At 49.4% G+C, this 26,663-nt stretch overlaps 1 protein-coding gene across 3 annotated transcripts; it reads right to left on the bottom strand.

Moving 5' to 3' along the window:
- Nucleotides 1-1,939: 1,939 nt before the first annotated feature.
- Cad (carbamoyl-phosphate synthetase 2, aspartate transcarbamylase, and dihydroorotase) lies at nucleotides 1,940-26,550 on the bottom strand. 3 transcript variants are annotated; one of them, XM_017798646.2, is made up of 45 exons: nucleotides 26,271-26,550; nucleotides 25,902-26,041; nucleotides 22,718-22,847; nucleotides 21,743-21,885; nucleotides 21,441-21,582; nucleotides 20,780-20,951; nucleotides 20,398-20,583; nucleotides 20,153-20,265; nucleotides 19,706-19,851; nucleotides 19,365-19,496; nucleotides 19,020-19,253; nucleotides 18,675-18,896; nucleotides 18,291-18,479; nucleotides 17,926-18,050; nucleotides 17,615-17,745; nucleotides 13,755-13,867; nucleotides 12,802-13,046; nucleotides 12,351-12,597; nucleotides 11,929-12,027; nucleotides 11,551-11,775; nucleotides 11,291-11,473; nucleotides 10,900-11,118; nucleotides 10,457-10,624; nucleotides 9,535-9,717; nucleotides 9,340-9,444; nucleotides 8,710-8,949; nucleotides 8,380-8,461; nucleotides 7,981-8,147; nucleotides 7,686-7,850; nucleotides 7,401-7,532; nucleotides 6,974-7,175; nucleotides 6,368-6,558; nucleotides 6,126-6,266; nucleotides 5,903-6,004; nucleotides 5,381-5,477; nucleotides 5,050-5,100; nucleotides 4,717-4,761; nucleotides 4,445-4,614; nucleotides 4,257-4,331; nucleotides 3,571-3,783; nucleotides 3,254-3,379; nucleotides 2,920-3,075; nucleotides 2,730-2,831; nucleotides 2,426-2,520; nucleotides 1,940-2,317 (listed from the first exon to the last, which is right to left on the bottom strand). In XM_017798646.2, exons 1-45 carry the CDS (start codon nucleotides 26,350-26,352, stop codon nucleotides 2,215-2,217), a joined length of 6,729 nt encoding a protein of 2,242 aa, XP_017654135.1. In that variant the 5' UTR covers nucleotides 26,353-26,550; the 3' UTR covers nucleotides 1,940-2,214. The 3 variants fall into 3 exon arrangements, with proteins under 3 accessions (XP_017654135.1, XP_017654136.1, XP_008833265.1); XM_017798647.2 differs by lacking the exon at nucleotides 5,050-5,100 and having other exon boundaries at nucleotides 4,717-4,797; nucleotides 26,271-26,494; XM_008835043.3 differs by lacking the exon at nucleotides 5,050-5,100 and having other exon boundaries at nucleotides 26,271-26,494.
- Between the last annotated feature and the right edge of the window lie 113 nt (nucleotides 26,551-26,663).

Here is a 26,663-nt window from a genome sequence, read left to right as displayed (position 1 = left end):
TACCAGCCTTGCTCTCTAGCTGCTTAGATCTGTTGGCTTAGATGCCTTTAAAGCCAGAAAAGACCTTTTCCTTTCTAGTAGATGGATTTGAAGTCAAACAGGCTGGGGCTATTGGTCTGGCGAGCCACCCACTAACTTCTTCTGAGCCAGTTTGCACATCTGAAAAAGTGACTGAGAGGCTGTTAAGAGTAAATGAAAATACACATCAGGTTCCTGTTTGTACTGTTAAGAAAAAAGAGATTCTTTTTCCCATTACTGTAATGTGCTAATTGCTCTGGGTAAAGGTTTTCCTGAATGGCGTCTGAGCAGTTTAGACCATTGAGTGGCAATGCATGGCAGGTTAATCTATAGAAATAACCAGATATAACCTTCTTATAACCTAAAACTAAAAAAAATCTAAGGAAGGCCTGATGTGATGGTGCAGATTTCTAATCCCAACACCTGGGAGGTGAAGAGGATTGAGAATCTGAAAGTCCATGGCCAGTCTAGGCTACAAGTTAAGACCCTGTCTCAAAAACAAAGTTTGGAGCTGGAAAGATGGTTCAGCGATTAAGATCACTGGCTGCTCTTGCAGAGGACCGGGTTCAGGTTCCAGTACCCACATGGTGGCTAACCCTCTTCTGGCCTATGTGGGAATTACATGCAGGGAAAACACATAAAAATAAATTTAAAAAAAACAAACCAGAAAAAAAGGTAAAAAACAGCAAAATACAATGGTACAATGTGGGAATTCTGGCACTTGGGAGGTTGAGGGGGGAAGATTATACATTAGAGGCCAGCTTGGGCTACACAGCAAGTTCTCCTAGGAAACACAGCAAGACCTTGTCTGAAAAAACTGAAAATAAACTGGGCATGTGTGGTGGTGCACGCCTTTAATCCCAGAACTCAGGAGACAGACAGGCAAATTTCCTGCCTCAAAAAGACAGTGAGAGCTGGGCATGGTGGCGCATGCCTTTAATCCCAGCACTCAGGAGTTCAGAGGCAGGCAGATCTCTGTGAGTTCAAGGCCAGCCTGGTCTACATAGTGAGTTCCAGGACAGCTGGGGCTACAGGGAGACCCTGTCTCAAAAAGACCAAAAAAAAAAAAAAAAAAAGATGGGGAAAAAGAGGGCTGGAGAGATGGCTCAGCAGTTAAGAGCAGCCAGGACCTAGGTACAGTTCCCAGCATACATGTAGCTAACAGCCATCCATAACTCCAGTTCTGGGGAATCCAGTGCCTTCTGACTCCCACGGGCATTGCATGACACAGGTGCACTTACATACATGCAGGCAAAACATTCATACACATTAAAAAAAAAAAAAAAAGGTCAAGTTAATTATCTTACGCTGTGTTCTACACACAGTGCTTTGTACTCAGAGCATGCCAAATCAAGTCTGTTGGAAAAAGAAATAAGATTTCTCAAATGCTGCTGCAGTTCATGGCCTAGAATGGCTGCTCCACAAAAGCCCTCACCTGCAGATATAGGAGCTACTCCACTGCAGCCCCCACCCTAGGGTCTGTAAGCCAAAAGCTGCTCAGCATTCCAGGGCATCAGGCAGTGGCTCCCAGAGATCGTAAGAGGGGGTCCCCACAGATATGGCAGCTGGAGAACTTCAGGGCAAGTTTCTAAGACTGTAATGGCAGCTCCAGCCACTGAAGGAGAGGGCTAACAAGAAAGGGAAGAATGAGGGCCTGGTGGATAATGAACTGCAGCAGCTCCGACCCAGTGCACAGCTGCCCTTTTACCAGGACTTGGGTGTTCTCCCCAGGACTTGGAGTGCAACTTAATCAAGGGTGGGGTGGACATAAGCCAGGGTCTCGAGGTGAGCTTTGGTATCAGGGAAATACATGAATGAAGAGCAGCAACAGAAGAACAGCATGTGCCAGCCTGAGTCCTGTAAAGCCCAATAAGCTCGTTCACCCTACCACACAGGCATCCTCTGCTAAAACCCATAGTACTTATGAGGAACTGCTTGGCTGTTTATTAGTCAGTAGAAAAGTAACTGTACAGATCTGAGGTGTAAGAACAGAGATGGGGCTGATGGGTCCCCAGTATCTGAGACTGCACCCCCAAGCCAGAAAGCTCCAGTCCAGAACCTGAAGCATGGCCCCTGTGTGTGCTTGAGCTGTCTGGCTGTCCCAGAATGCTTGCTAAGTGTGCTGCCCCCGTGGGGGGCACTGGGATTCCTTGCCCAGCAGCAGGGCCTAAAGAGAAGCAGTTTAGAGGCTGGGCCCTAGAAACGGCCCAGCACAGTGGCAAGCAGAGCCATGCGGATGTACATGCCATTCTCGGCTTGGCGGAAGTAGGCTGCTCGGGGGTCTGAGTCTACCTCCACGCTGCAAGAGAAGGAAAAGTTACCATGAAGCTCCCAGATGAACTGTTCAGGATGAAGGCTCCTCCCCATAACCATCCCAGGAGTAGCTCACAAGGAGATGCCGTATCACCTTATCTCGTTGACTCGGGGCATTGGGTGCATCACCACCATCTTTTTCTTGGCCCGGGTCATGATGTGGGGAGTTAGGATGAACTGACCAAAGCACTGCAAGGCAAGTGGGGTCCTCATTAAAGACCTAGGGAAGGGATGGCCATACAGTACACATCTGGGTTCCTCACACCCACACAGAGCTGGAGCAAACTAAGGGGTCTTGGACTTAACAGCTCAGCTCCAGTCTTAGGTTCAGCTTTCCTACACTCTCACTGGATGCCCTACAGCCTAGTCCTGGCTTCTTCCTTAAGCCTAGTACTCACAGCTTCGTATTCCTGGGGAGAGCCGAATCGTTCCTTCTGGATTCGAGTCATGTAGAGCACGTCAGTGTCAGGCAGTGCCTCCTCAATGCTCTCGAACTCCTCCTGGAGGGGGAATCCCGGTGAATGTAGTGCTTGGCTCTTACCGCCCAGCCATGGTCCCCTGGTATGGGCTGAACTATGATGGTCTCACCTGCTTGGTGCCTCGGGAGGCCACAAAGGCCCGTACACTGGGTGGCATACGCAGGCTGGGAGGTGCCACATAGCGTAGGCTGATGCGGTACTGGGTGAGCAGGCAGGCCAGGGAGTGCACTGTGCGTCCATGCTTCAGGTCACCCACCATGGTGATCTAGAGGAGGCACCCAGTCACCAGAGGGACCCACACTGAGCCATCTCAAAGCCTTGGGCCCCAGGACTAGCCAGGATCTAGGCCTCCTGCATACAGCACACCCTGGCCTGGAGAAGCCACTTCCTAACTCCTTCTCCAGACCTTTCCCTGGCAGGGCTCTAGTTCCTGACACCCTTACCGTCATGCCATTGACAGTTCCCAGCTCTTCCCGGATGGTGAAGATGTCCAGCAGCGCCTGGGTCGGGTGTTCTCCAACCCCATCCCCAGCATTGATTACTGGCCTGCGACAATGCTTGGCTGCCAGCTGTGAAGACGGGACCAGCATGGAGAATCCTGCTTTCTGCAGCTTGGAAATCCCTCCTTGCCTCTACCCCATACTTCTTGGGTCCCCTCAACCCATCTAGCCCCACTCAAGACTTGTCACAGAAAATGTGGACTATCACGTCCTTTGGTTAAGCCTTGTGAACCCCATCTCAGTACACAGGCTGGCCTCACCTCCACTGCTCCGGGCTGAGGGTGCCGGAGCACGACAACATCAGCATAGCAGCTCATGGTCTGCACTGAGTCAGCAAGGGATTCGCCCTTCTGGACAGAGGATGTGGCTTCCGAGAAGCTGAGCACAGCACCCCCGAGCCGGGCCATGGCTGCTGCAAAGGAGCTACTGGTTCGGGTGCTCACTTCATAGAACATGGAAGCCATGACTTTCCCCTGGGAAAGAACAAAATGGAAGGAGTGAGTGTATGTGTGTGTGCATGTACCTTTGAGATCAACCTCCCCACCAGAGGGTGCTGAGAACCTCCCCCGTGACCTAAAGCTTCCATCTCTAAAAAGCCATCAAGTGTGTGGGACCCTGAAGAAAAGAAAATACCACAGTTCTCTCCTGTGACTATCCCCATGCAGACCAAATAACCCCAATATGTAGGGTTAATAACTTGTGAAGAGGGAAGCTAAAGGGACAGGTCCAGAGTGGAAGCATCCTCCAGAACAGAAAGCTGAACTGCTGACAGTTCAAGGCTTATATGCATGGGGACGGACGGACAGACAGACAGACACACACACGACACGGGGAAGTGAGGGGGGGCACAGGATGGGACAGGGATGCCCAAAGGCAGGGCCAGATAAAACCACTGAGCTCTCATAGGGGTCATGGGGAAGTAGTGGGTAGAACCCACAGTCCTGACCTTGAGGATGTCAAGGCTCCGCTCTTTCTGCACCATCATACGCAGTGTATGTGCCACATTGAAGAGATGAGACATCTGTGAAAGACCTCCAGTCAGCAGGAAAGGCAGTGAGCAGCCCCCATAGGTCCTGGCCAAATCCTTTCCAAATCCTCACAGCTCTGGGTGTCCCTATCCTCTCCCCCAGGCACCTGATCCTTGGTGAACTGCTTGACAGACAGGATATGTTGGCCCACTAATGAGTGTAGCAGGGGTGAGGTCTGGGGGTGCAGCAGGCTAGAGGCCCCCAGGTTCTGGGGTGATGCCTGCCTAGGTACTGGTGGTGGAGGGTAGCACGTGCCATCAGGGTTTCCCATCAGCTCTGCAGTGAGGAGTGGAAGAGAAGATGCTGGTCAGAGGGCTCCCCAACCCAGGTCAAACTGCAGCAATCCCCAGGCCCGTGTGCATTAGGGTGGACTCTCACCAGGCTCCACTATCTTCCTCGACGACTTCTCTTTGGGCTCCTCAGCTGCAAACAGGGCAATAGGATAGAAGTCACCTGTGGCTGTGGTGTAAATGGGCCAATTTATGAGGAACTCTGCTCCTGGTGCTTGTGTTAAGCCACCTCACACCACAGTTGCTGCAGCAGGTTAGGGGAGGGCAGAAGGGATGCAGCAGCTTTGGGGAGGGACTCATAATTCCCAGTGGGACTGTGCTGTGTAGGGGTAGTGGTGCCCTCCCAGGGCCTTCCCAGCTGGCACAGGAATCTGAAGCAAAGAAATGGCCAAGGTCACACCAACCAGCAAGCGGGATTTACCCCATGCTCGGCTGCCCCATGAGATCCCAGCTCCTGGGTGGAGGTACATAGCTGCCCACAACAGAAAAGGGCCTGTGAGAAGAGACTGTGGGATGTTTGCTTCAGGCTGCAGTGACTACTTTAGTCAAAGGAAGGTACAGTGGATGAGACTAGGAGGAGGGATGGAGATTAGGGCAGGGAAGGGAACAAAGGAGTCTTGGAAGGAGCCTGAATCATTTCCTGGGCAACTGAGCCCCCAATCCTGGTCCATTCTGGACACTGGGCAGAACAGTAACATCCCTATAGAGGTCAGCTGGAGTGGCTCTTACTTTGTGCCACAGGAACGCCTTACCTGGCAAACCGGGGTCAGAAGCTCGGTGGATTCGGGGTGGCAGGTGGAAGCGGCCATCAGGAAGGCCTGGGATGGCTCGGCGTGGCCTCTCGGGCGTCTGCAATGGAGATGGCCCAGGACATTGAAAAGTGACTGACCCATGCAGGCTTATACACAATCCCTCAGGAAAAGCCAAATGGCCCCTTGTGTAAAAAGAGTCCACCCCATACCACCTCTGCACTGCTCCGGTCTCCCAACATGTTGTCAACAGGTGGCAGATACACTGGCCTGTTTGAGGTATGTGCCAACCCAGCAACAAGGCCCAGATAGATTAACACCAGGCCTGTGATTCTCACAGATGGCTTCCTAAACTGAGAGCTAAGTCTTGATCTGTAGTGGACAGGGAGGTAGGCAGTATGGACCTCATCAAGTATAGAGCTTTCCACCCCCTGAACTACCAATGAAATTGGTCAAGTTGTTAGTCCAGTCCTGGGGCACACCCCTAGGCTGAAGGCCAGAGCCAGCCAAAGAGCAGTTGGTTACCGTGGTTATCTCACTGGCAGCAGGAGCTGAGGGAGGGGGCTGGGGAACAGCCCCCTGAGGCCACTTCCGTACATCCTGTCCATAGCCTGGGGGTACCAGCACCTGCACACATAAGGCAGGTGCATGAGGAGGGAGAAGGGAGTGCCACATGGGGCTCTTAAAGGGACAGACACCTGCAAGAAAATAGCACCTGGGACACACAGCAAAAACCATGCACACATACCTGCCCATCAATATAAGCAACCTCCCCTCTCAAGACCACACGGCGGACGGTGCCCTTCACTTTCTGCCCTTCGAATGGGGTCCAGTGGGCCTTGGAGAAGGGCATGTGGCTAGGGATTGTCCACTCATGCTCCAGATCCACCTGTCCAGAGGGTCACAGGTTACATAAGGGTAAGGTCATGCAGGGTACAGCCAGGTTCAAGGGTGGAGAATCCTCCCAACTCCAGGTCCTTGTCCTCACACCTCCACATAGGTGTCCTCTTGAGGTGGCAGGTGGAAGATCCTCCGAGGATTGTGGTGCAATCGCTGTAACAGGTCATCCAGACTGAGCCGGCCCTCGCTCACAGCCGTCAGCAGTAGTGGCAGCATGGTTTCTAGTCCTGGGAAGCCCGGTGGAGCCTTGGGCCCACACTTCTCCTCCAAGGTGTGAGGTGCTTCAAGAAAAATAGCCATTATTCTGAGGGGCTGGACCAACCATCTCCATAATACACCCCAGGACTGCACTTCTAGCAACCTCACTGTCCTCACTACCAACCCCATGCTCATTTTTGCCCTGGAACTGGAAACTAGGGGAGTGGCACTGCTCCTTCCTCTAGGCTCCACACCCGAAAACTTAGTTTTTCATTTACAACTGCACACATTTCATTGATTTTTTCAACTGGTATTTGTCAAGTGTCGTCATAGACCAAGCACTAAATTAGCATCTGGGGTCCTTCACAGATGGCATCCCCTGGGCTAACAAAGCCCAGAATCTTGGCCTAGTTCCCTCTTCCTTCTTAGGGCTGCCTTACAGCTTGAATTGGGCACAAGTGTGGTGAGGCAGAGACGGTGCATGTTGGGCCCTCTCACCATGGTCTGAGGCAAAGCAGTCGATGACAGCCATATTCTCCCATAGGGCTTCTACATCCTCTTGGGAACTAAGCTCAGGCCGGACCTCTCCCTTCCCAGGCCCCAGGCGCTCCAAGTCATCACGGGTTAGGAACAGGTGGTGGGGTGCAACCTCACAGGTCACTGGTAGCCCCTGAGCCTTTGCAGCTTTAATCAGCAGAATCTAGGGAGAGAACAGGGTGATCCACAGGAGGACCCTCCACATAACCTGCCCTACAAAGTCTCCATGCCCACCTTTCCTATTCAAAGCATTAAGGGCCAAATGTGCCAAGGGTACTGGTTTAGGCTCTCTCTCCCCTAACTCTCTCCTGCCTCCAAGGATTTCTGATGACCTTTTGATGTTACTAGGAAAGTGACAGAGGTACCAGGACCTCCAATGCACTCTTACCTCTTCCTTCCGAGCCACATGACATATGTGCACTGGGCGCTGGGTGAGCTGAGCCACCATGAGGACTGCAGCAACACTCTGCCGCTCTGCATGGGCCACAATGGGGAGGTGCGATGGCCAGGTTTCGAAATGCTGGGGACAGAAAGAACTAATGAGGGAAAATGGTGAGTCTCTGATTCCCTGTGCTCATCAGAGGGCACTGCCCTTGGAAAACCGAATCCAGTGTTGGCAGCCCACATAGGTGAGATCCTCAAACCAGGAGATAAGAGTTTGTTGGTGCATTACCTCCATCCACTGGGCCACACTGTCCAGTCGTAGCTCAGAGAAGGTCTCATTGAGGTAGAGCTTTAGTCCTGCTGCAGACCCAGCCACAGCACCCAGAGTCCCTGCATTTTCAGATGAGGCCCCAAGGAATAGGGTAAAGTCACAGCGGGCGCCAGCCTCTGCCAGCTGGAGAGAATATATGAGGTTAAGGCTCACTGGCATTTATGCCCATATAGGTCAGCATGGTACTAGGTATATGGGTCACAGAGAGGACAGAGGGAGAAGAGTTTGAGGAAGCAGGGGTGCAGAGGCTCACCTTCTGGGCAAGGGCCAGAGCAGGGGCATCAATGATGGGGGGCCGGGTGTTAGGCATGGCACAAACCATGGTGACACCCCCAGCCAGGGCAGCAGCTGTGCCTGAGGCAAAGTCCTCCTTGTGTGTCCCACCTGGTTCCCGCAGGTGAACATGAACATCAATCAATCCTAGGAGAATCAAGGAGTGGGGGGTGGGGTAAACAAGATCAGAGTCGGTGTAGTGGAAAAATTCACAGCCACTGGTAAGGGCACCAAAGACTGAGGAATGAAGGAGCTCAGAGTGAGATAGATTCTAGGGTCTTCCTAGTCTGCACAGTCCAGGGCAATAGCCTTGTAACTACATTTACAACTCTTGAGGGCCTCTATGCGCTGTTATCAGTGTCCTAAGAGATGCACTTACCAGGTAGTCGCACGAGCTTCTGGGAGGTCATGCAGTCTACATGTACCTTCAAAGGAGGGGCTGGTCCAATCTGGCCTAGGGCCTGCAAGTGGGAAGCATAGTTAGCACTGACTTAAAGGGCAACCCTGGGAAGCATAGGTAGGGACCTGGTATTTTTATAACCTAAACTCCTCCCTCTCCATATGGCCTCGCTCCCTCTGCAGCCTTTACAAAGCTTTACTGTTAGCATGGATGCTCCACACTGCCATTTCCAACCCCAAAACATGTTAATTTCCTCTTTCCCCCTATTATAGCCTCTGTCTTCCTCTTCTTAGCATCTGGGACTGTTACCTCCACAAATAGTTTGGTACATTTGATATCAATGATGAGGGGCACAGAGAAATCAGCAGCCAGGCGCCGGGTACGGTAGCCCTTGGTGACAAAGGAGGAGAGACGCCGACCCCCAGCTCCACGCATAGACAGGTTAATCACTAGCTCAAAATGATTCTCGGCCAGCTGATCCAAGATGCTCCGTTGTGGTGGGCACTCACCATCCACAGCCTCTTCAAAGTGCCAGTCCACAGCTGTTACCTGCCAGCCCAGAGCCAAGGTCAAGGCCAACCTAAGCAGGGCAGGGGTCAGGAAGGCCTACTTGAAGAAATCTGGCCCAGGAGGCCATGACAAGGAGACTGAGGATCCACAGGCTGGGGACCAGGGACAGCTTCTATTTGCTATTGGCAAGGTGTAGTTCTTGACAGAAAAAGTTATTTATACTGTGTAGAATATAACAGCAGTATGAGTTCAGACCTACGTACATATGGACAAGATTCAGGGAGGACAAACAATGATAACAGTGCAGGAGAAATTCTGAGGAATTTCTCTGCTTTCTTGCATAGCCTACTTGTTCTAAATGGGGCAAGGGACAGAGAGATTTCTCTGGGGCATGTGGAGGGCAGTAGTAGGTGACCAAAGGAGCTGTACCTTGACACCATGCTCAGTGTAGAAGTCAGCTGTACCCAGACTGGCATAGAGACTGTAGCCCAGGCTCTCCAGCAGCCGCACAGTTGGGAGAAGCTCACTTTTGTTCTAAAACCAAGCAGAAGCAAGTTAGCCCTGGCCCAGAAAGCAAAAGCCATCTAGCCCCCTACCTTGGATAGCCATCTCTAATACTGTTACCTTATAGCTGCCAATGGTTAGCAGGATGTTCTTCTTGGGGATCTTAAAGCCAGTGCTTAGCATGGCCTTGAGATAGGCCTCACAACGGCTCTCCCCAAAGCCAGCCACTTCCCCAGTACTGGTCATCTCCACACCTAATACCACATCAGCACCCGCCAAGCGGGAAAAGGAGAACTGAGGCACCTGAGGGAGGAGGAAAGATAGCACCAAAGTGTCAGCAGGAGAGGTAGACAGGGTGCCCTGTCCCTGTTGTACCCACACAGCAGTGCTGGCCTTTCCCACTGCCTATGCTCTACACAGCCCTACTGCTTCTACACTGCCTCCACTCTGGCATTTCCTAGCCCTACACATCTCTAAGCTGCTCTGCAATCGAACATCTTGACTGTTGAGATGTTTGTTCCAATACCACCTCTTCTCCCAAGCTTTCCCAGAGCACCCTTTTCTAAACGGCATCTCCTGTCTCTAAACTCCTTGTACATTTGGTTTATATCTTGCTAATGTAGGTGTATCACAGACTGTTCCATAACAAAGCTATTTTTGGACAAAACTTCTTTTGCCTCCTACAGGGTTAGCACTTAAGGCATGGTGACCATCTTATTGCCCTCTGGTCAGGCAATGCCTTGCATGGATAAGGGTTTATCTGCTGATTAAGCTCTCTACCTTAGCTTAGCGGTAAAGCATTTGCCTGGTATGCCTGAAGCCATGGGTTCAATTCCTTAGTAGTATAAAAACCATAAATACATACACACACACACACACACACACACATATATACACACACACATGTATATATACACACATACATACATAAAACAAAGCAGCCCTTAGTTTTAGTTTACAGAACCATGTAGTTTTTAACTTGTGCTTTCTGTAACTATGAGGGGATTTATATGCTTAGCTCAAGGGTCCCTGTCCCTCTTACCTTTACTCCTACAACTCCAGATCCAGTCATGAGCCCCACAGCTTCCACCTTCTCCCCCATGATGATCCTGGTGGCCAAGGCTACTAGGTCAACACCTAGTGTCTTGGACACGAAGGGGAAGGAGCGAGAGACACGCACGTTGCATTCAATAACTTTCAGCTGGTCATCCTGGGGCAGAGAATACTGGGTCAGGCCTTGTGTAGCCTGAGCCTGCTAATACTGCTCAACCACCCTTGGCTCTTCCCCTCACTCTTGATTCTGTGAGTAACCAACCTGGGTGTTACCAGCCCTGATACTGCTGCAGGCTCTAGAAATGACCCCTTCCCTAGCTTTGCTGCCTACATGGATGAGGGTAAGAGACATTGCAGGGCTCCATGGTACTGGGGCCAGCACAGAAAATGGAGGAACTGCAGGCTTCCAGTCCCTTCCTTTAAACTTATTACCTTGGCAATGAGCTGCAGATTGAAGGGCCCTGTAACCTGTAACTCCTGGCCCACAGCATGCACAATGGCTTTGATCCGCTCCAGAGTTTTGGGGGTGATGTCTTGTGGGGGGGTCACCAGTGTGGCATCACCTGAATGCACACCTGCATTCTCCACGTGCTCAGAGATGGCAATGGCTGCCACTACACCATCAGAGGCCACTGCATCCACATCAATTTCCTACAGGTAGAAACAGACAGTGGGATTTGGACAAGGCCATTTTCTCCTCCTGTTACCCTTCCCTTAGGAGGCTCCCTTTATGTTACAGCATTGACAAAATTTACCCTTCCCAGCCCATTGTGCCTATGATTCAACAGAACAGAGCTTTCTCTGGGGCTAGGGGACTTCTCACCTTTGCCTCCTGAATGAACTTGGAGATGACCACAGGATGTTCCTTGGAGACAGCTGCTGCACTGCTCAGGAAGCGCTCCAAGTCCCCATCAGTGTAGGCCACATTCATGGCAGCACCACTCAACACATAGGAGGGGCGCACTACACAGGGGTACCCCACAGTCTGGCAGAACTGGTGAGCAGACTAAGGGAGACGGGGTTGGTCACACTCACCTATAAACAACATCCAGCCTCTAGGCTCCCTGCCAGGCCCCAGTCTACCTCTAGGTCACTGAGCTCCCTCCACTGAGGCTGGCTGATACCAATGGTATCTAGGAGCCGAGAGAACTTGAATCGGTTCTCAGCTGAGTCGATGGCTTCAGGGGAGGTGCCCAGCACCCGGCACTGCTGCCGATGTAGCGCCATGGCCATGTTGTTGGGAAGCTGCCCACCCATGGACAGGATCACGCCTTCAGGGTTCTCCAGCTCGTAGATGTCCATCACCACCTGTAGGGCAAGGGAAGAAACAGATGGTGGCAACAAAAGGACTTGGGACTGAGCCTTCTTGCTTGCTGCTTCTTTCATCCCCACCAAGTCCCAAAGAAGCTTGGGCTGCTCAGCTAGTTCCACCAGGGTATCCAGCACCCTCATCCCTCTTACCTCAAAAGAGATCTCATCAAAATAAAGTCGGTCACACATGTCATAGTCAGTGCTGACTGTCTCTGGGTTGTAGTTCACCATGATGGTCTTATAACCCATCTGCCATAGGGAGAGGAGCGCATTAGTGATTAGGAGAAGAGCATGGAGAAATGAAACCAAAGCCCCCACTGCAATATGCCAGTCTGCCTACTTCCTATGGAACAGATATACGGCATACTTGGACAGAAGTAGGCAAAGTATTAGGAAGGAGACTTGGGTAGTGAGACCATAAGACCGTCTGTGGAGGAGAGTTTGTAACCCAAACTATAACTGACAGAGGTGCAGCAGACAATAGAAGAGTCAAGATCTGATGAAGGAGGATAAGCAACTGACAAGGCTAAACAAAAGAGCAAAGAAACTACAGGAAAGCTGGACTCTCAGACCTTTCGGAGCTGCTGGATGCAGCCTACAGCACACCAATCAAACTCAACGCTGGAGCCGATCCGGTAGACACCAGAGCCGAGAACCAGGACGTGTGGTGTCCGAAAGGTGAGGTCATGGGTGTTGCCCCAGTATGTCAGGTACAGATAATTTGTCTGGGCTGGCCACTCGGCTGCAACTGTGTCAATTTGTTTCACCGCTGGGCAGATCCCCAGTTCCTGACGTAGTTTGCGAACAGCCAGCTCTGTGCTGAAGGAGAAGCGTCAGAAATGCGGGATGTGGGAACGGGGTACAGACCAACAAAGTGAGTGCAAGAGCAGGGATCAGAAAGGAAAATATCATAGGGATAAATGAAGGTAAGAACCACCAAAGCTCCCCACCAAAGGCCCTTCCTGATTCAAAAGCTCCCTGTCCCACATTTCTTGGTTCGAGGCCCTCACCGCCATCTCTGACCTCAGAACTGCGAGGGCAATCTGTTTGTCTGAGAAGCCAAGGCACTTGGCCTGGTGTAGCAGGTCTTGGGACAAAGGCTGTCCACGGTGTTGTTCCAGCAACTGGGCATGTGTAATGATGCGCTTCATTCGGTGCAGGAACCAACAGTCGATGCGTGTGAGCTCATATAGGCGCTCTACTGAATAACCAGCCCACAAAGCAGCAGCCACCACAAAGATCCGCTTATCTGTTGGTGTCTCCAACTCCTGATGGGGAGAGAGCAGACTGAGGGATACAGCAATGTGCAGAGGTAGGAGAGGTCCAAACATTAAGCAAATACGGCCTTAGTAAGAGGTGTGCCTGCTGTGATCTACTGTCACATGTGCACCACTGAAGTCCTAAGGGTCTGAATGTGCCATTGTGTCAGGCAAGGGAAACTGTATGTGTAACTCAAAATCTGGATTATATAAACCCTGGTTCTGCCTCCCATTGGTTGTGTGGCTAAGAACAATTTCTATAACTATTCTAAGTCTCGGTTTCCTCATTTGTAAAAACAAGTCCAATACAATCGCCTCAAAATCATGAGGCAACATCTCAATTAAAAAAAAATTTTTTTTAATTTTTATTTTAGTGTATGAGTGTATTGCCTGCGTGTATGTAAGTGCACCCATGTCATGTAGTGCCCACAGAGGTCAGAGGAAGGTGTTGGATTCCCCTGGAGCTGGAGTTACAGACCGTTGTTAGCTGCCACGTGGGTGCTGGAAATCGAACCCGGGACCTCTACAAGAGCAGCCATGCTCTTAACCACTGAGCCATCTCTCCAGCCCCAACATCTCAATTCTTAACAAAGCAAGAAACAGCAAATGTCCATTAAGTGACTGTTGCTAGTGTTATTGTCAACAAGCTCTGGCCTGGGGGCAGAGGAGCATGCTCCACATTAGGGATGCTGTTAGAGAGGAGAGCTGCTTACTTACCACATCACTGACTGGCTTCACTGTGTGGTCAAAGCCTACACAGCTCTCATCCACCATACGCAGGGCCTTTTGGAAGGCCTCTTCAAATGAGCGCCCAATGCCCATGACTTCACCTGGAGGAAAAGGATGGAAGAAGTGAGGGTGGTGTGTGCATGTGTGTCCAGCATGCGCACTAATTTTTAAAAAATATTTTTATTATTTTTATTTTATGTGTTATGAGTGTTTTGCCTGCATGTGTGTAAGTCCACCCACGTCATGCAATGCCTGCAGATGTCAGAAAAGGACATTGGATCCCTTGGAACTGGCGTTATGGAGAGATGTTGCCATGTGGATGCTGGGATTCGAACCCAGGTCTTCTGCAAGAACAGCCAGTGTTCTTAACCACTGAGCCATCTTTCCAGCCCTTATTATTTTTATTTTTGGTGTATGAGTGTATTGCCTGCATGTAAGTGCACCTGTGTTGTGCAATGCCCATGGAGGTCAGAAAAGGGAACTGAATTCCTCTGGAGCTGGAGTTACTAAAGGTTATTTGCTGCCAAGTGGTAGCTAGTAATCAAACTTAGGTCCTCTGTAAGAGCAGCTAGAGCGCTTAACCACTGAGCCATCTCTCTAGCCCTCGCTCATGGATTTAAAAAAAAAAAAAATTTATTATTTTCATTTTATGTGTGTGCGTGTATTGCCTGCATGTAGGTTAAGTGCACCCATGTCGTGTAATGCCTGCGGAGGACAGAAGAGGCTGTTGGATCCCTTGGGACTGGAGTTACAGTTGTTAGCTGCCATGTGGGTGCTGGGATTTGAACCTGGGTCTTCTGCAAGAATAGTCAGTGTTCTTAACCACTGAGCCATCTCTCCAGCCCCTCACTCATAGATTTTATACTCAACTCTCTGGTAGGTTCTCAAGGCAAGCCTCATAGTGGTGAGGTTCATGGTGTTTCACTATCGAGTAATCTGAAAGCCTATAGCTCTTCTCCCAACCACTTTCATAGACAAGCACAGACTCTGTGCTGAGTGAAGATGGAATTAGCATGCCTAAAATGGGGATGTGGATACTGGAAATTGTTATAGTTTACAGCAGCAACCTGAACCACTGATGGCTGTCCAGTTATTTGGCTTGCTTTATTCACACCATGATGGCACCATCTGGAATGTTTCATCCTTCAGAGCATTACAAAGTTTGGATAATAGGAAGATAATCCTACTATTCTTTGAATCTACAGCCAATTTTATTTAAAAAGGATTTGAGGGGCTGGAGAGATAGCACAGTTGGTAACCCATGCAAAAGTTGGGTGTGGTAGTACAGGCTTTGTAATCCCAGAACTAGGAAGGTGGAGGCAGTCAGATCCCTGGAGCTTGCTGGCCTATCAGCCAGCCTACGAGGCTACCTAGCCTACTTGAGAAGTTTCAGCTCCAAAAAAAAGGTGACAGTACCTGAGGTTGTCCTCTGGCCTCCTCACATACCCATGCACTTAAACCTGCACACACACACACACACACACACACACACACACACACACACACACACAGCACTTGAGGTTTTCTTCCTGGACTTTTCACACTTCGGTTTTATACATGATTTTATGCATGATTATAATTTTATAGTATACATATATGTTCCATTTCCTTTCTCATCATAAGTACTTCCCCATAATCCATGCAACCTCATAAGTACCATGTTAATTCCTTATGCTTTCCAATACTTTAACTGCCAAGTTACTATTGACATTTAGTTTTTAAGGGTGGATCATTGTAAGTGAAGCTGTGGTGGTGTGTTTTAGGTGACCTCCTTAGAACAAATTCCCAGAAGTGCCAGGGTAATAAGTAACACAGCCCTTGCTAAGTATCAATTGCTTCATAGTTTATGGTTTACAATACAAAGAAAGGTATAAATGTAACCAACCTTCTAAGTAGAAGTAGCCATTTTCAGTGATTTTTCCTAATAATCTTAAGGCCAAGGCAGGAGTACCATGAATTTGAGGCCAGAGTCTGGAGTATATAGTCCAGCAGGCCATGCCAGGGTTACATAGCAAAAGGCGACTCAACTCAAAAACAAACAAAAAAACACAACGAAAAAAAAACCAAAAACAAAAATGAAGTTACAAAAAGTTACCAAAGGCCATGGCATTCCAAGAAGACTCTAGGGATGCAAAACATTTAAAAATCTCAGCTAGGAATCAATCTTTGTCCTATTTTCAATCCACTTCTTTTAGCCATAATTTAATTATGGCTTCATTCCCATGTTTATTATAATTTTCATATAACAGAAATTCATCTCCAGAAGGAACATCTTGGCAGTCTTGTAGGATTTCTAAAAATTCTGAAGTAATATCTGAGCTCAGACTTACTTGTTTAACGACCACTTCTGCTTTAAATGGAAATTTGGAGCACAGTGAAATGCTTATCTAAATAAGCTGGTGGCACTTGAACTAGTACATATACAGGCTTGTCTTGGATGACATGTTTTAGAGGACAGTCTAAGGCCACTCACTACAGGGACAGAGCACATCAACTGAATTGTAGCTTGTTCTACCACTGCATGGTAATGACTGTGATACCCATTTACGATCACTGATAATGCTCTAAAATGCTCCGGTGGTCCTTTGTTTTGGAGACAGGGTCTTGCTCTTATAGCTTAGGCTGGCCTAGAACTCACTATGTAACTCAGGTTGCTCTTGAATCCACAATCCTCCTTCTCAGCCTTCTAAATTCTGGGATTACAGGTGTGTACCACCACCCCTGGATAAAGCTCCTTGCAATACAAAGATCTTTGACTTCTTGCTCTGATCTTAACACTTTTGAAAACAAAAACAAAACTTCATTTAGGGTCTGGTGTGGTGGCGCACACCTTTGATTCCAGCCCCAGCCCTCGGGAGGTAGAGGTGAGTGGAGTTGGGTGGAGTCCTGGGAAATCGAGGTCAGTCTGATCAACATTATGGTGTGTTCCAGGTCTGCTGGGGCTACAGGGAAACCTTGTCTAAAGAAACAAACAGCCAGGCACACATCTTTAATCCCAGCACTTGGGAGGCAGAGGCAAGCGGATCTCTGAGTTCAAGGCCAGCCTGGTCTACATAAGGAGTTCCAGGCCATCTGGGGCTACAGGGAAACCATCTCAAAACAAACAAACAAACAAACAAACAAACACACACACACACAAACCAACCAATTCCTCCTCATCTAGTTACCACATCACCAGGTGCCAGAGGAGGTAAGCTAGGAATGACTAGCACCAAACTGATTCAGATTTAGAAGAGGTTCATGTAAAGGTAGAGAGAACTGACTCCACAAAAATGTCCTCTGACCTCCACACGTGCACCATAGCACATGTGTACTCCTGCACACAGACAATATATACATTTTTTTAATTAATAAGTGTTTACAGAATAAATATTTAAATAGTGAACAAAATGTTACTGGTATTATCAACCTAATGAGGCTGTGGGCAAAATGCCAAGAGGATGAGGTGCTGTGTTCAAACGGAACTGGTCTTACAGATGACTGGTGATGTAGTGAAGATAGGGCATGCAACTAGGAACCAGATCTAGCTCTTGGTTCCTGATTCAACCCACTAATCCTTTGTGGACCCTCAGATAAGTCACTTTCCCCCTTGGGCCCCTCCATTTACTCATTTGTTTAAAAAACAGTCTGTTCCCAGGGACCGTATTCCAGCACAGATTTCCAGATGACTTTAACCCCTGCTCCTGAGAGGGAGCTTGAAATATATCTATTGGTTCTGGGAAACCACATTTCTGAGCCACCGCTAACAAAGGAGCCACGAACTTCAGGGCACTCCAGGCAACTTGGACGCTTGGACTGTTGGTCCTGGTGGCACTCTGTGTGTGGGTAACTTGGGACAAGAAGCTTACCAACACTCTTCATGCAGCTCCCAATCTTTGTGCTGACACGCAGGAACTTGCTGAGGTCCCAGCGAGGAATCTTCACCACGCAGTAGTCCAGGCTGGGTTCAAAGGCTGCTGTTCCCCCAGTAACAGAGTTCCTGGAACACGAATAGGCGGAGATGCCAGAGGGACAGAGAGGAGCAGAAAGACTGAGCTTCCAGATAGCTCTCCATCTCCACAAATCCAAGCTACTGTCCTTTCAAGTCCTTGACCTATGAATATTTTCTTGAGTCCTCCCTCTCCCCACACCTTACCACCAGGACTCCCCCACCTTGTACCTGAGCTCTGGCAGGGGAATGCCCAAAGCTAGCTTGGCTGCCACATAGGCTAGTGGGTAGCCTGTGGCCTTACTGGCCAGGGCGGAGCTGCGGGAGAGCCTGGCATTCACTTCAATGATATAATACTGCAAACAGGGAAAACAGAAAAAGAGTCACTGGTACCCATCCTAGAAGCTCCTGCTTAGAAAAGATCTCAGGAGGAAAGATAACTTCCCTATGGGGATAGAGTCAAAGGGTCCTCCCCAAGGCTTAACCCTACCAAAGATAATCCTGGCTTCTACTCTAGAGTGGGCAGGGCCAAAAGACCTCTTAACCCTGAGGCCCAGGACAAGGTAATAGCTGTAGTATCAGCTCCATAGCCTCACCTGCTCAGACTCCGGGTTCAAGGCATACTGCACATTGCACTCCCCAACAATGCCCAGGTGCTCGGTAACCTTGATAGCTGTCCGTCGCAGAAGCTGGTACTCTCTGTCATTCAATGTCTGACTTGGAGCCACTACTATGGACTCACCAGTGTGGATGCCCAGTGGGTCTAAGTTCTCCATGTTACATACCTATGAAGGTTGTCACAGAAGCCACCACCAAGGGAAATCAGGAGAGTGAAGCAGCTACATACCCCCAGGTCCTGTAATGTCTGAGACTATTCTAACCTGGGTCTGAGGGACACAGAACCTTCAGAGATCTCTGCCCCTGCTCTGGCAAAAACTTAGAATGCCTAGTCCTAGACCACATTGTGCTCCATCACTCACCGTCACACAGTTGCCATAGGCGTCTCTCACCACCTCATACTCAATCTCCTTCCAGCCCTTTAGGGATTTGTCTATCAGCACCTGGCTGGTATGCGCAAAAGCTGGGGCCACAAGAGCTGAGAGTTCCTCCTTGGTAGAGGCAAAGCCAGAGCCAAGGCCACCTAGAGCAAAGGCTGCACGTACTAGCACAGGGTAGCCCAGCTTTTCAGCAGCCGCCTGGGCCTGCAGTGGGCAAAGACATGAATCAACGAGTTATTACTACTGCCCAGGGAGTGCCAGAACCTACAGGAAATAAGATGCAAAGAAGAGGACAGTGTTCTGCTTCTACCCAAGCACCTCACAAACCTGTTCAAGAGAATTTGCTGCCTCACTGGGGGCTATATGCTCTCCGATCTCAGCCATCCTAGCAGCAAAGGCACGTCGATCCTCAGTCAGCTCAATGGTCTCCACGGGTGTGCCCAGGACCCGAACTCCATACCGAGCTAGCACCCCAGCTTTGGTCAGTTCTACACCACAGTTCAGGGCTGTTTGGCCACCAAAAGTCAGTAATATACCATCTGGGCGTTCATTACGTATCACCTGAGGCAGGAGGTGGGAGTCAAAGGCATTAAGACTTTAAGGGGAGAGAACAGATTGAAACTCCTTCCCATGGAGAGTCCCCGCATCAGTCCACCCTTACTCCAGTCATACCTGAGTTACATAGTGAGGTGTTATAGGAAGGAAATAGACCTTGTCTGCCAGCCCCTGAGAGGTCTGTACGGTGGCAATGTTGGGATTGATCAGCAAAGACTGTATGTTCTCTTCCTTTAGGGCCTTAATTGCCTAAGAAGACAAAAATGGCCTATCAGCTTCCTCTGCAGTGCTTCTCTTCCTTCCCTCCCTGCTCTCTCAGTCCCTAATACATGACTTCTGTCCTTCACTGCCTCATGCATCTGTACGCCCACTTCCTCCCTGCAACCAGTGCTCATGCCTTAGTCTTTCTTCAGACTCTGCAGGTGACACACTGATGGGTGGCAATGGTCACATTTTACCTGAGAGCCCGAGTAGTCAAATTCTCCAGCTTGGCCAATGGAGAGGCCTCCTGAACCTAGGATCAGAACCTTTCGTGGAGGTGGAGGTCCAGAACCAGGGGCAGGAAGCCCAGGGGGACAGAGGCGCTGAGCCAACCGTTCTCGAACTGTGGAGACAAGGAAAGCTATGGAACATGGCTCAGAGTGAGTGGGACCCCAGGAGCCACCTGGATTAGACTCCTTACTTTCAGTAGAGTCCAGAGTGGCAGAGAAGATGAGAACCCAAGAATCCTAACTCTGGAGTTTCTATAGAAGCAGCATATTGCTCAAGCTTGGTTGTCTTTCCTCCCTTTACCACTGCCCCCCGATCCCCCCCATACCAAGAGATCCAGGGCATGTCCATCTTAGACTTGTCCTGGAGTCAGTCCTGTCTTTAGGTTCACATCCTATTTCTAGTGATGGGTTTACCTGTCTGGCCCCCAGGGTTCCCAGCTACAGCCTCTCTCACAGTTTCCAGAAAGATATCAAAAAGCAGTTCCATATCTGAAGGGCCAGCTCGGTGCTCTGGATGAAACTGGACGCTATTGAAGAAGAGAAAGCGCATGACCAAGGCTTCCACATCATTGGCACAGTACCAGCAATGTCAAAGGATTAAGGGCCAGTGCTTACTATCTTCAAGGCCCCTAGTCACCCTGCCATACTCCCAGGCTCACCTGAAGAAGGGCAGGCTGTCATGTACAATGCCTTCATTGGAGCCATCGTTGGCGTTGGTGAATAGAGGAGCCCAGCCTGTTGGTAGTGAATCTGCATCCACAGCAAACCCATGGTTCTGGGACGTGAGAAAGCAGCGCCCAGACCCCACTAATAAACAGGGCTGGTTATGACCTCGGTTTCCATATCTGGAGAATGGAAGCATGCTGAGTCACAGGCCACATCCACCACCCTCTTCCCTACTACACCAGACTCCGCTCTCTTAGATTTCACTGTTCCTGCTAGCCCCACTCCTATCTCCACATCAATAATCTCCAACTCCCCAGATACTCCATTCTTCCCTTGTGTTCCAAGGGTGACCCCTTCCTCCCCCACAAGACTCACCTCATCTTGTACGTTTTGGCTCCAATGGCTAAAGCCAACAGCTGATGCCCCAGACAGATCCCAAAGACAGGTCGGGGATTAGGCTCAGATAAGACACAGTTCAGTGTGGCTACCACACTGGGATAAGAGGCAGGATCACCAGGTCCATTGCTCAAGAAGAGACCATCATACTCTGGAATGGGCAGAAAGGATGACATAAAAAACAGGATTTCGCCAGGTGTGGTGGTGCACGCCTGTAGTCCCAGCACTTGTGAGGCAGAGGCAGGCATATCTCTGTGAGTTCCAGGCCAGCCTGGTCTACATAGTGAGTTCCAGGACACCTGGGGCTACTGGGAGACCCTGTCTCAAAAAGACCAAACAAAACAAAACAAAAAAGCAGGTTTTCAAAAAGATACCCAAGGGCTGATAAGATGGCTCAGTAGGTAAAAGTGCTTACTGTGCCGGTGTAATGACCTGAATTCAATCCCCAGAACTCATGGTGGAAGGACAGAACTGACTCCTGAAAATCATCCGCAACAACAAAAATATACCCACACCCCTGACCATGCAAGCAGAGGCCTTCATTTTCTTTCCAGCAACTCATACTGATTTGCAGCAACTGTACTGGTGGTTATTCCACTCAAACCCACGCTGCTAACCTGGACAGGTCCCAGATACTCACCCTGACTGTCTAAGGCGTGGTCCCAGGGTACCACAGTGACCTCAGCCCCAAGCTGGCAGAGACATCGGATTTGATTATACTTGAGGCCACAATCCAAAGCAAAAATCCGAGGGGCACCCCCTGTATTGAATACCCGTGGAGTCTGAGGAATAAAGAGCAACAGTTGGCAGCTATGACAGCAAGTGTTAAGGCATGCTCACACCACCCCTACCTTTGAGGCCCTTGAGTGTTTACCCCAGTTGTTGGGAGAAAAAGAACCACTGGGCTGCTGCTTGCAAAACTTTCCTACTCTCCCTCTGTACCTTAATGGAGACCTCTGGGGCCAGGGGCCGGGCATTGGGGTCCAAGAATGGCAGAGCTGAAGGCTCTGTCCCATTCTGGACCAGCTTCCCTAGCAGAGATCCTTGTTCCCGCAACTTCTTAGTCAGTTCCCGAGTGTCCACTCCTGTCAAAACAGCATAGCCTCAGAGATCACATTCCCCCAACTCAGTCCATCAGTGAGGTTAGACTTCCAATAGCACTTCCATTCCACAGCCCTGAGTCAAACATAACTGTTCTATGGGCAACAAAATCCTGGGCCATCTTGATAGGACACTGCCACAAAGTAATCTTGCTCAAAATATCTCACCCAAATTGAACCATGACTCGAGATCAGTTGAGTTACTGAAAAGAATTTTAAGAGGAAAAATGAACACATTAACTGACACTACAGGGATAAGAAAATGAGCTAGGCAAGGTGGTGCACACCTGTTATCCTAGCATTTGGGAAGTGGGAGGCAGGAGGATCAGGAGTTCAAGGTCATCTTCAGCTACACAATGAGTTTGAGGTCAGCCAGGGATATATGAGACCCTGTCTCAAAAAACCAAAACCAAACCAAACTAAGAAAATGGAGACTTACGTGATCAATACGCCTGAGGAAAAATGACCTCTTTTCATAAAATAGTTACAAGACCTATCTCCTATATGTATTAAGATATGTCTGTATTGGTAGCACAGTGGTTAAGCACAGCTACTTTTCAGATACTTATTGACCAAAAATCATGTACACACTTGCTTAAAGTCAGATTTAAATACACAAACAAGGAGTTGAGAGTTTAGTTTTTTTTGAATTTTTCCTTCTGAGCAATAGTTTAGTGTCCTCCACAATCTGAACTTTACATATCTTATATTACAACCTTAGACTCAGGTAGGTTCCAACAGACTTCAGCAACCTCCTGATTCTTCCCATCTAGGCACCCTGTGCTTTGCCCAGACATCCCAGTGCTTGCCCTCATACCTTGCAGGCCAGGGATGCCATGCTGCTGTAGCCACTCGTGCAGGGTGCAGGCGGTGCTCCAGTGGCTGGGCGTGGGACAGCACTCTCCCACAACAAGCCCTGCCACATGGATCTCTGAGGATTCAAACCACTATAAGATGGAAAGAGGAGACTGTTGAGGTGCTCAGGGCCAGCCAACTGTTTCCTCTAAGGCATGCCCTTTCTCCCCCCTGCACTGTCTAGAGGCAGACCCTTTGCTCAGCCACACTGAATAGCCTGTCATTCCTTCAAAATACCAAGCACTGCATGCTTTTGTATTTCCCTTATCCAGAATTGAGATCACAAACAGCCCTCTTGGTAAGCACAACTTCACTCACCCCCTGCAGCTTGTGCTCCTAAGAGCTCTCCTCATCTCCACCACTTTCTTGCTATTTACACTGCATCATGAATATGTTCTTGAATCTGACCCCAAACTGAAATCCTCAAACATTCACTAAGTGCTCGTCAGGAGCAGGCATTGTTGACAGATGTTGGTGGTGGTGGTGGGAGGGGGTGGGTAGTAAGCAAGAAAAGATAAGCTCCTCGTCTTCAGTGTGAATTTCCAACTTAGGGAACCAGATACCAACAAGATAATATATACACAAAATACTAACTGTACAGAGTGTGATAAAAACAAAGTAATAAGATACATGCATAATTTGTTACCAAAAAGCAAAGCTTAAAAGAATAAAGCTACAGTGAACAATACCAGATCTGATTATACCATTTTCCCACTTTGAGATCGTCTTATTTAAAAGAGATAACCAATTTATTATTCAAAATAAGCATTTTATAGGTAAACAGAGGAAGTAAGTTTTGTTTGCTTTTTATTTTTATTTTATGTGTGTAAGTGTATTGCCTGCATGTAAGTGTACTCATGTGGTGCAATGCCCATGGAGGACAGAGGAGGGCATCCGATTCCCTGGAACTGGAGTTACAGATGGTAGTTAGCCACCATGTAGGTATTGGGACTCAAACCCAGATCTTCTGCAAGAGCACCCAGGGCTCTTAACCACTGAATCATCTCTCCAGCATTATTTGTTTATTTTTGAGACAAGGCCTCATTATAACCTTGGCTGGCCTGGAATTCACTATGTAGACCAGGCCTGCTTCTGCCTCCTGAATGCTGGGATTAAAGGAGCATGCTATCACAAATGGCTTAGAAAGTTTTTGTGGGAGGAATGGGGTCTTTAAATTATATTCAAGCCAGGCTAGTGGCACATGCCTGTGATCTCAGCACTTTCGAGGCTGAGACAGGAAGATTGCTGAGTGTTTGAGTTTGGCTTGGGTTATATAGTAGTGGACTAGACAGGGCAAGACAGAGAGAGAGAGAGAGAGAGAGAGAGAGAGAGAGAGAGAGAGAGAGAGAAACATGATCCTGTCTCAAAAATAAATAACTTAGACAAAATTATGTTACATTCAAAGCTAAGGTATACACACTTAATCCCAGCACTTGCTGGGGTAGAGACACTTGCAAGTTTGAGACCAGCGTAGGCTACATAGAGAGACCCTGAGTTTAAAAAAAAAAAAAAGTTACATGCTGAGCATGATGGTACACACCTATAATCCTAGCACTACAGATACTGGGGCTGAAGGGTTCTGAGTCTGAGGTCTACCTGAGCTACAGAGCCATCAGGGATCTGAAGGCCATTTGGCAGACCCTCCCCAGGCTGGGTGGAGTAATACACATACACGCAAGTGCACACAAAGCAATGTATTCTGATCTTTTGGGGGTTTCAGTTTTGTCATTGTGCCTAAAACTGACAACTCACATGTTAACCAAATTTGTAAGATGCTGCATTGTAAACTAGAAAGCAGTGTATTTAAAAGTTTATGATAGCTGGATGTGGTGGCACATGCCTTTAATCCCAGCACTTGGGAGGCAGAGGCAGGTGGATCTCTGTGAGACTGAGGCCAGCCTGTTCTACATAGTGAGTTCCAGGCCAGCTGGGTCTGCAGGGAGACCCTGTCAACGCCCCCCCCCCAAAAAAAACAGGGGCTGGAAAGGTTAAGAACACTGACTGCTCTTGTAGAGACCTGGGTTCAATTCCCAGCACCCACATGGTGGCTAACAACCGTCTGTAACTCCAGTTCCAGGGGAATCCAATGCCCTCTTCTGACCCCCACAAACATTGCATGACATGGGTGCACTTACACACATGCACACAAAAAATAATATTAAAAAAACAAAACAAAAACTAACACCCAAAATAAATAAGGTTTATGATAAGGGATTCTTTCCAAAAATAACAATTAGCTTGCTCCTTCTCCAGGGCTCTCCTTCCCAGTGTCAGGATGACTGGAAATGCAAATTAATGGTTACAGGCTCTTCAGGTGTCCTGGTAAATACCTTTCTTTATCCCACAACTCAGGGAGGCAGAGGTTCATGGATCCCTGTGAGTTACAGGCTAGTCAGTGTTACAGTGAGACCCTGCCTCAAAATAAATAAAATGAGTAAGGAACTAAAGGGTTCCACCAGCCTGAAATCAGGACTAAGCAAGCTTTAAGGAATACTGAATCTAGGCTATGGTGACCTCTATTATTATCTTAACAGCCATGTGTTGATTTTTGCACTTGAACTCTCAGTGGGCAACTTAATTTCCAAATTCCACAGACAGAACAGGGAGAACCTCACTGTAGAAGCGTTTAGAGTTTTCTAACCTAAAGGTAAAAACACAATTGAGAAGCAGAAAAATGAAAACAAGGCAACATAAGGAGAGATGAGAATCAGTGATTGGTACTGTAGGTGACCTAGTACCCCACCGCCACTAGAAAGGATGTGACCCTTGTCTCCAGTCTCTTTCCCACCAATTTATGTAATCCTGAAGCATTTTCTTTGCTCCCATGACTCTGCTACTAAAAAATCTCCTCCACTGGGTCCTTATGAAAGTAAACCAGAAATTGCATTCCTAGACATTGGGATAACCGTTCCCATAAACCCTTTGCCATTTCCCTGAACCACGCCTTCATTGGACACACTCTCCAAGGGGTGTACTCCCCTGAGGCCTCCAGCACTCTGCCTTTCAAGGTAACTAAAAGCCCCTACCTAACCACAGTCGCCTTGGTACTTATGGCTTTGCTTTCTCCAGGATGCCTAGCAGGCTGTCAGTGCTGTCATTTCACCGACAGCTAACTTCTGATTTGAGGAGGAATGGGTGAGAACTACCTTGCTTAGGCCCAACTCGTCCACTTCATCTGAGGGAATGCCGTAGTTGCCGATCAGAGGGTATGTGAGCACTAGGATCTGAGCTTTGTAGGACGGGTCAGTGAGGGCCTCTGGGTAGCCGACCATGCCGGTCTGAAACACTGCAGAGAGGGGCTGGGCTGAGTTCCGGCAAGGGCACTCTTCGGAACACTGCCCCACGCGCAGCAGATCCCATTGGAGGCTGCCTGCCTCGGTCTGAGGGATGAAAGGGGGCTGGGACCCGGGGCACCGAATGGGGAAGGAATGTGCAGGTGGGGTCTGGGCAGAGCGGGTTGAGCAGAGAGGGGCATCCGAGGGGATGAGGTTGGCAGCCCGCCCAGGCTTGCTTACCCACTTCCCCAGCAGTCGACACAGCAGCCCCGAAGGGCCGGCCCTGCAGCACCGACCCGTCCTCCAACACTAGGGCCGCCATGGGGTAGGAGCGGAGGCGGCGCGAGCACCGAGACACGGGAGGCGCGGCAAGCCCCCCTGGAACCACCCGAGCACCGCACGCCGGAGTTGGTCCACGTGGCTCGCTGCGGCGCGGAGCAGGCGGGCGAGGCAAGCGGGAACCAGAGCGCACAAGACTACTGCTCCACTGCGACGGCGCGAGCAGCCGGCAGCGTGAGGGGAGGGGCCGGGCACGTAAGGGGCGGGGCCACGGGGTGGGTCCTCAGCATCTCGCTGCGCAGGACCATAGACCTGAAAACCGCGATTTCCCCGAAGCAGCCCCCAAACAAGAAA

The sequence above is a fragment of the Nannospalax galili genome, unplaced genomic scaffold (assembly GCF_000622305.1).
Source record: "Nannospalax galili isolate Female #2095 unplaced genomic scaffold, S.galili_v1.0 scaffold517, whole genome shotgun sequence".
Classification (NCBI taxonomy): Eukaryota; Metazoa; Chordata; class Mammalia; order Rodentia; family Spalacidae; genus Nannospalax; species Nannospalax galili.
This window is presented reverse-complemented; position numbering and strand designations above follow the sequence as displayed.

Bases quoted from the DNA above. Each gene is read 5' to 3' on its own strand.
- Cad (XM_017798646.2), bottom strand. From the start codon at position 26,352: ATGGCGGCCCTAGTGTTGGAGGACGGGTCGGTGCTGCAGGGCCGGCCC. The intron at 20,952-21,440 runs GTGAGTATCTGG...TGCCCATTCCAG, and splicing joins CCACGCCTTAGACAGTCAGG to AGTATGATGGTCTCTTCTTG. The intron at 7,851-7,980 runs GTGAGCCTCTGC...TATTCTCTCCAG, and splicing joins CTCTGGCCCTTGCCCAGAAG to CTGGCAGAGGCTGGCGCCCG.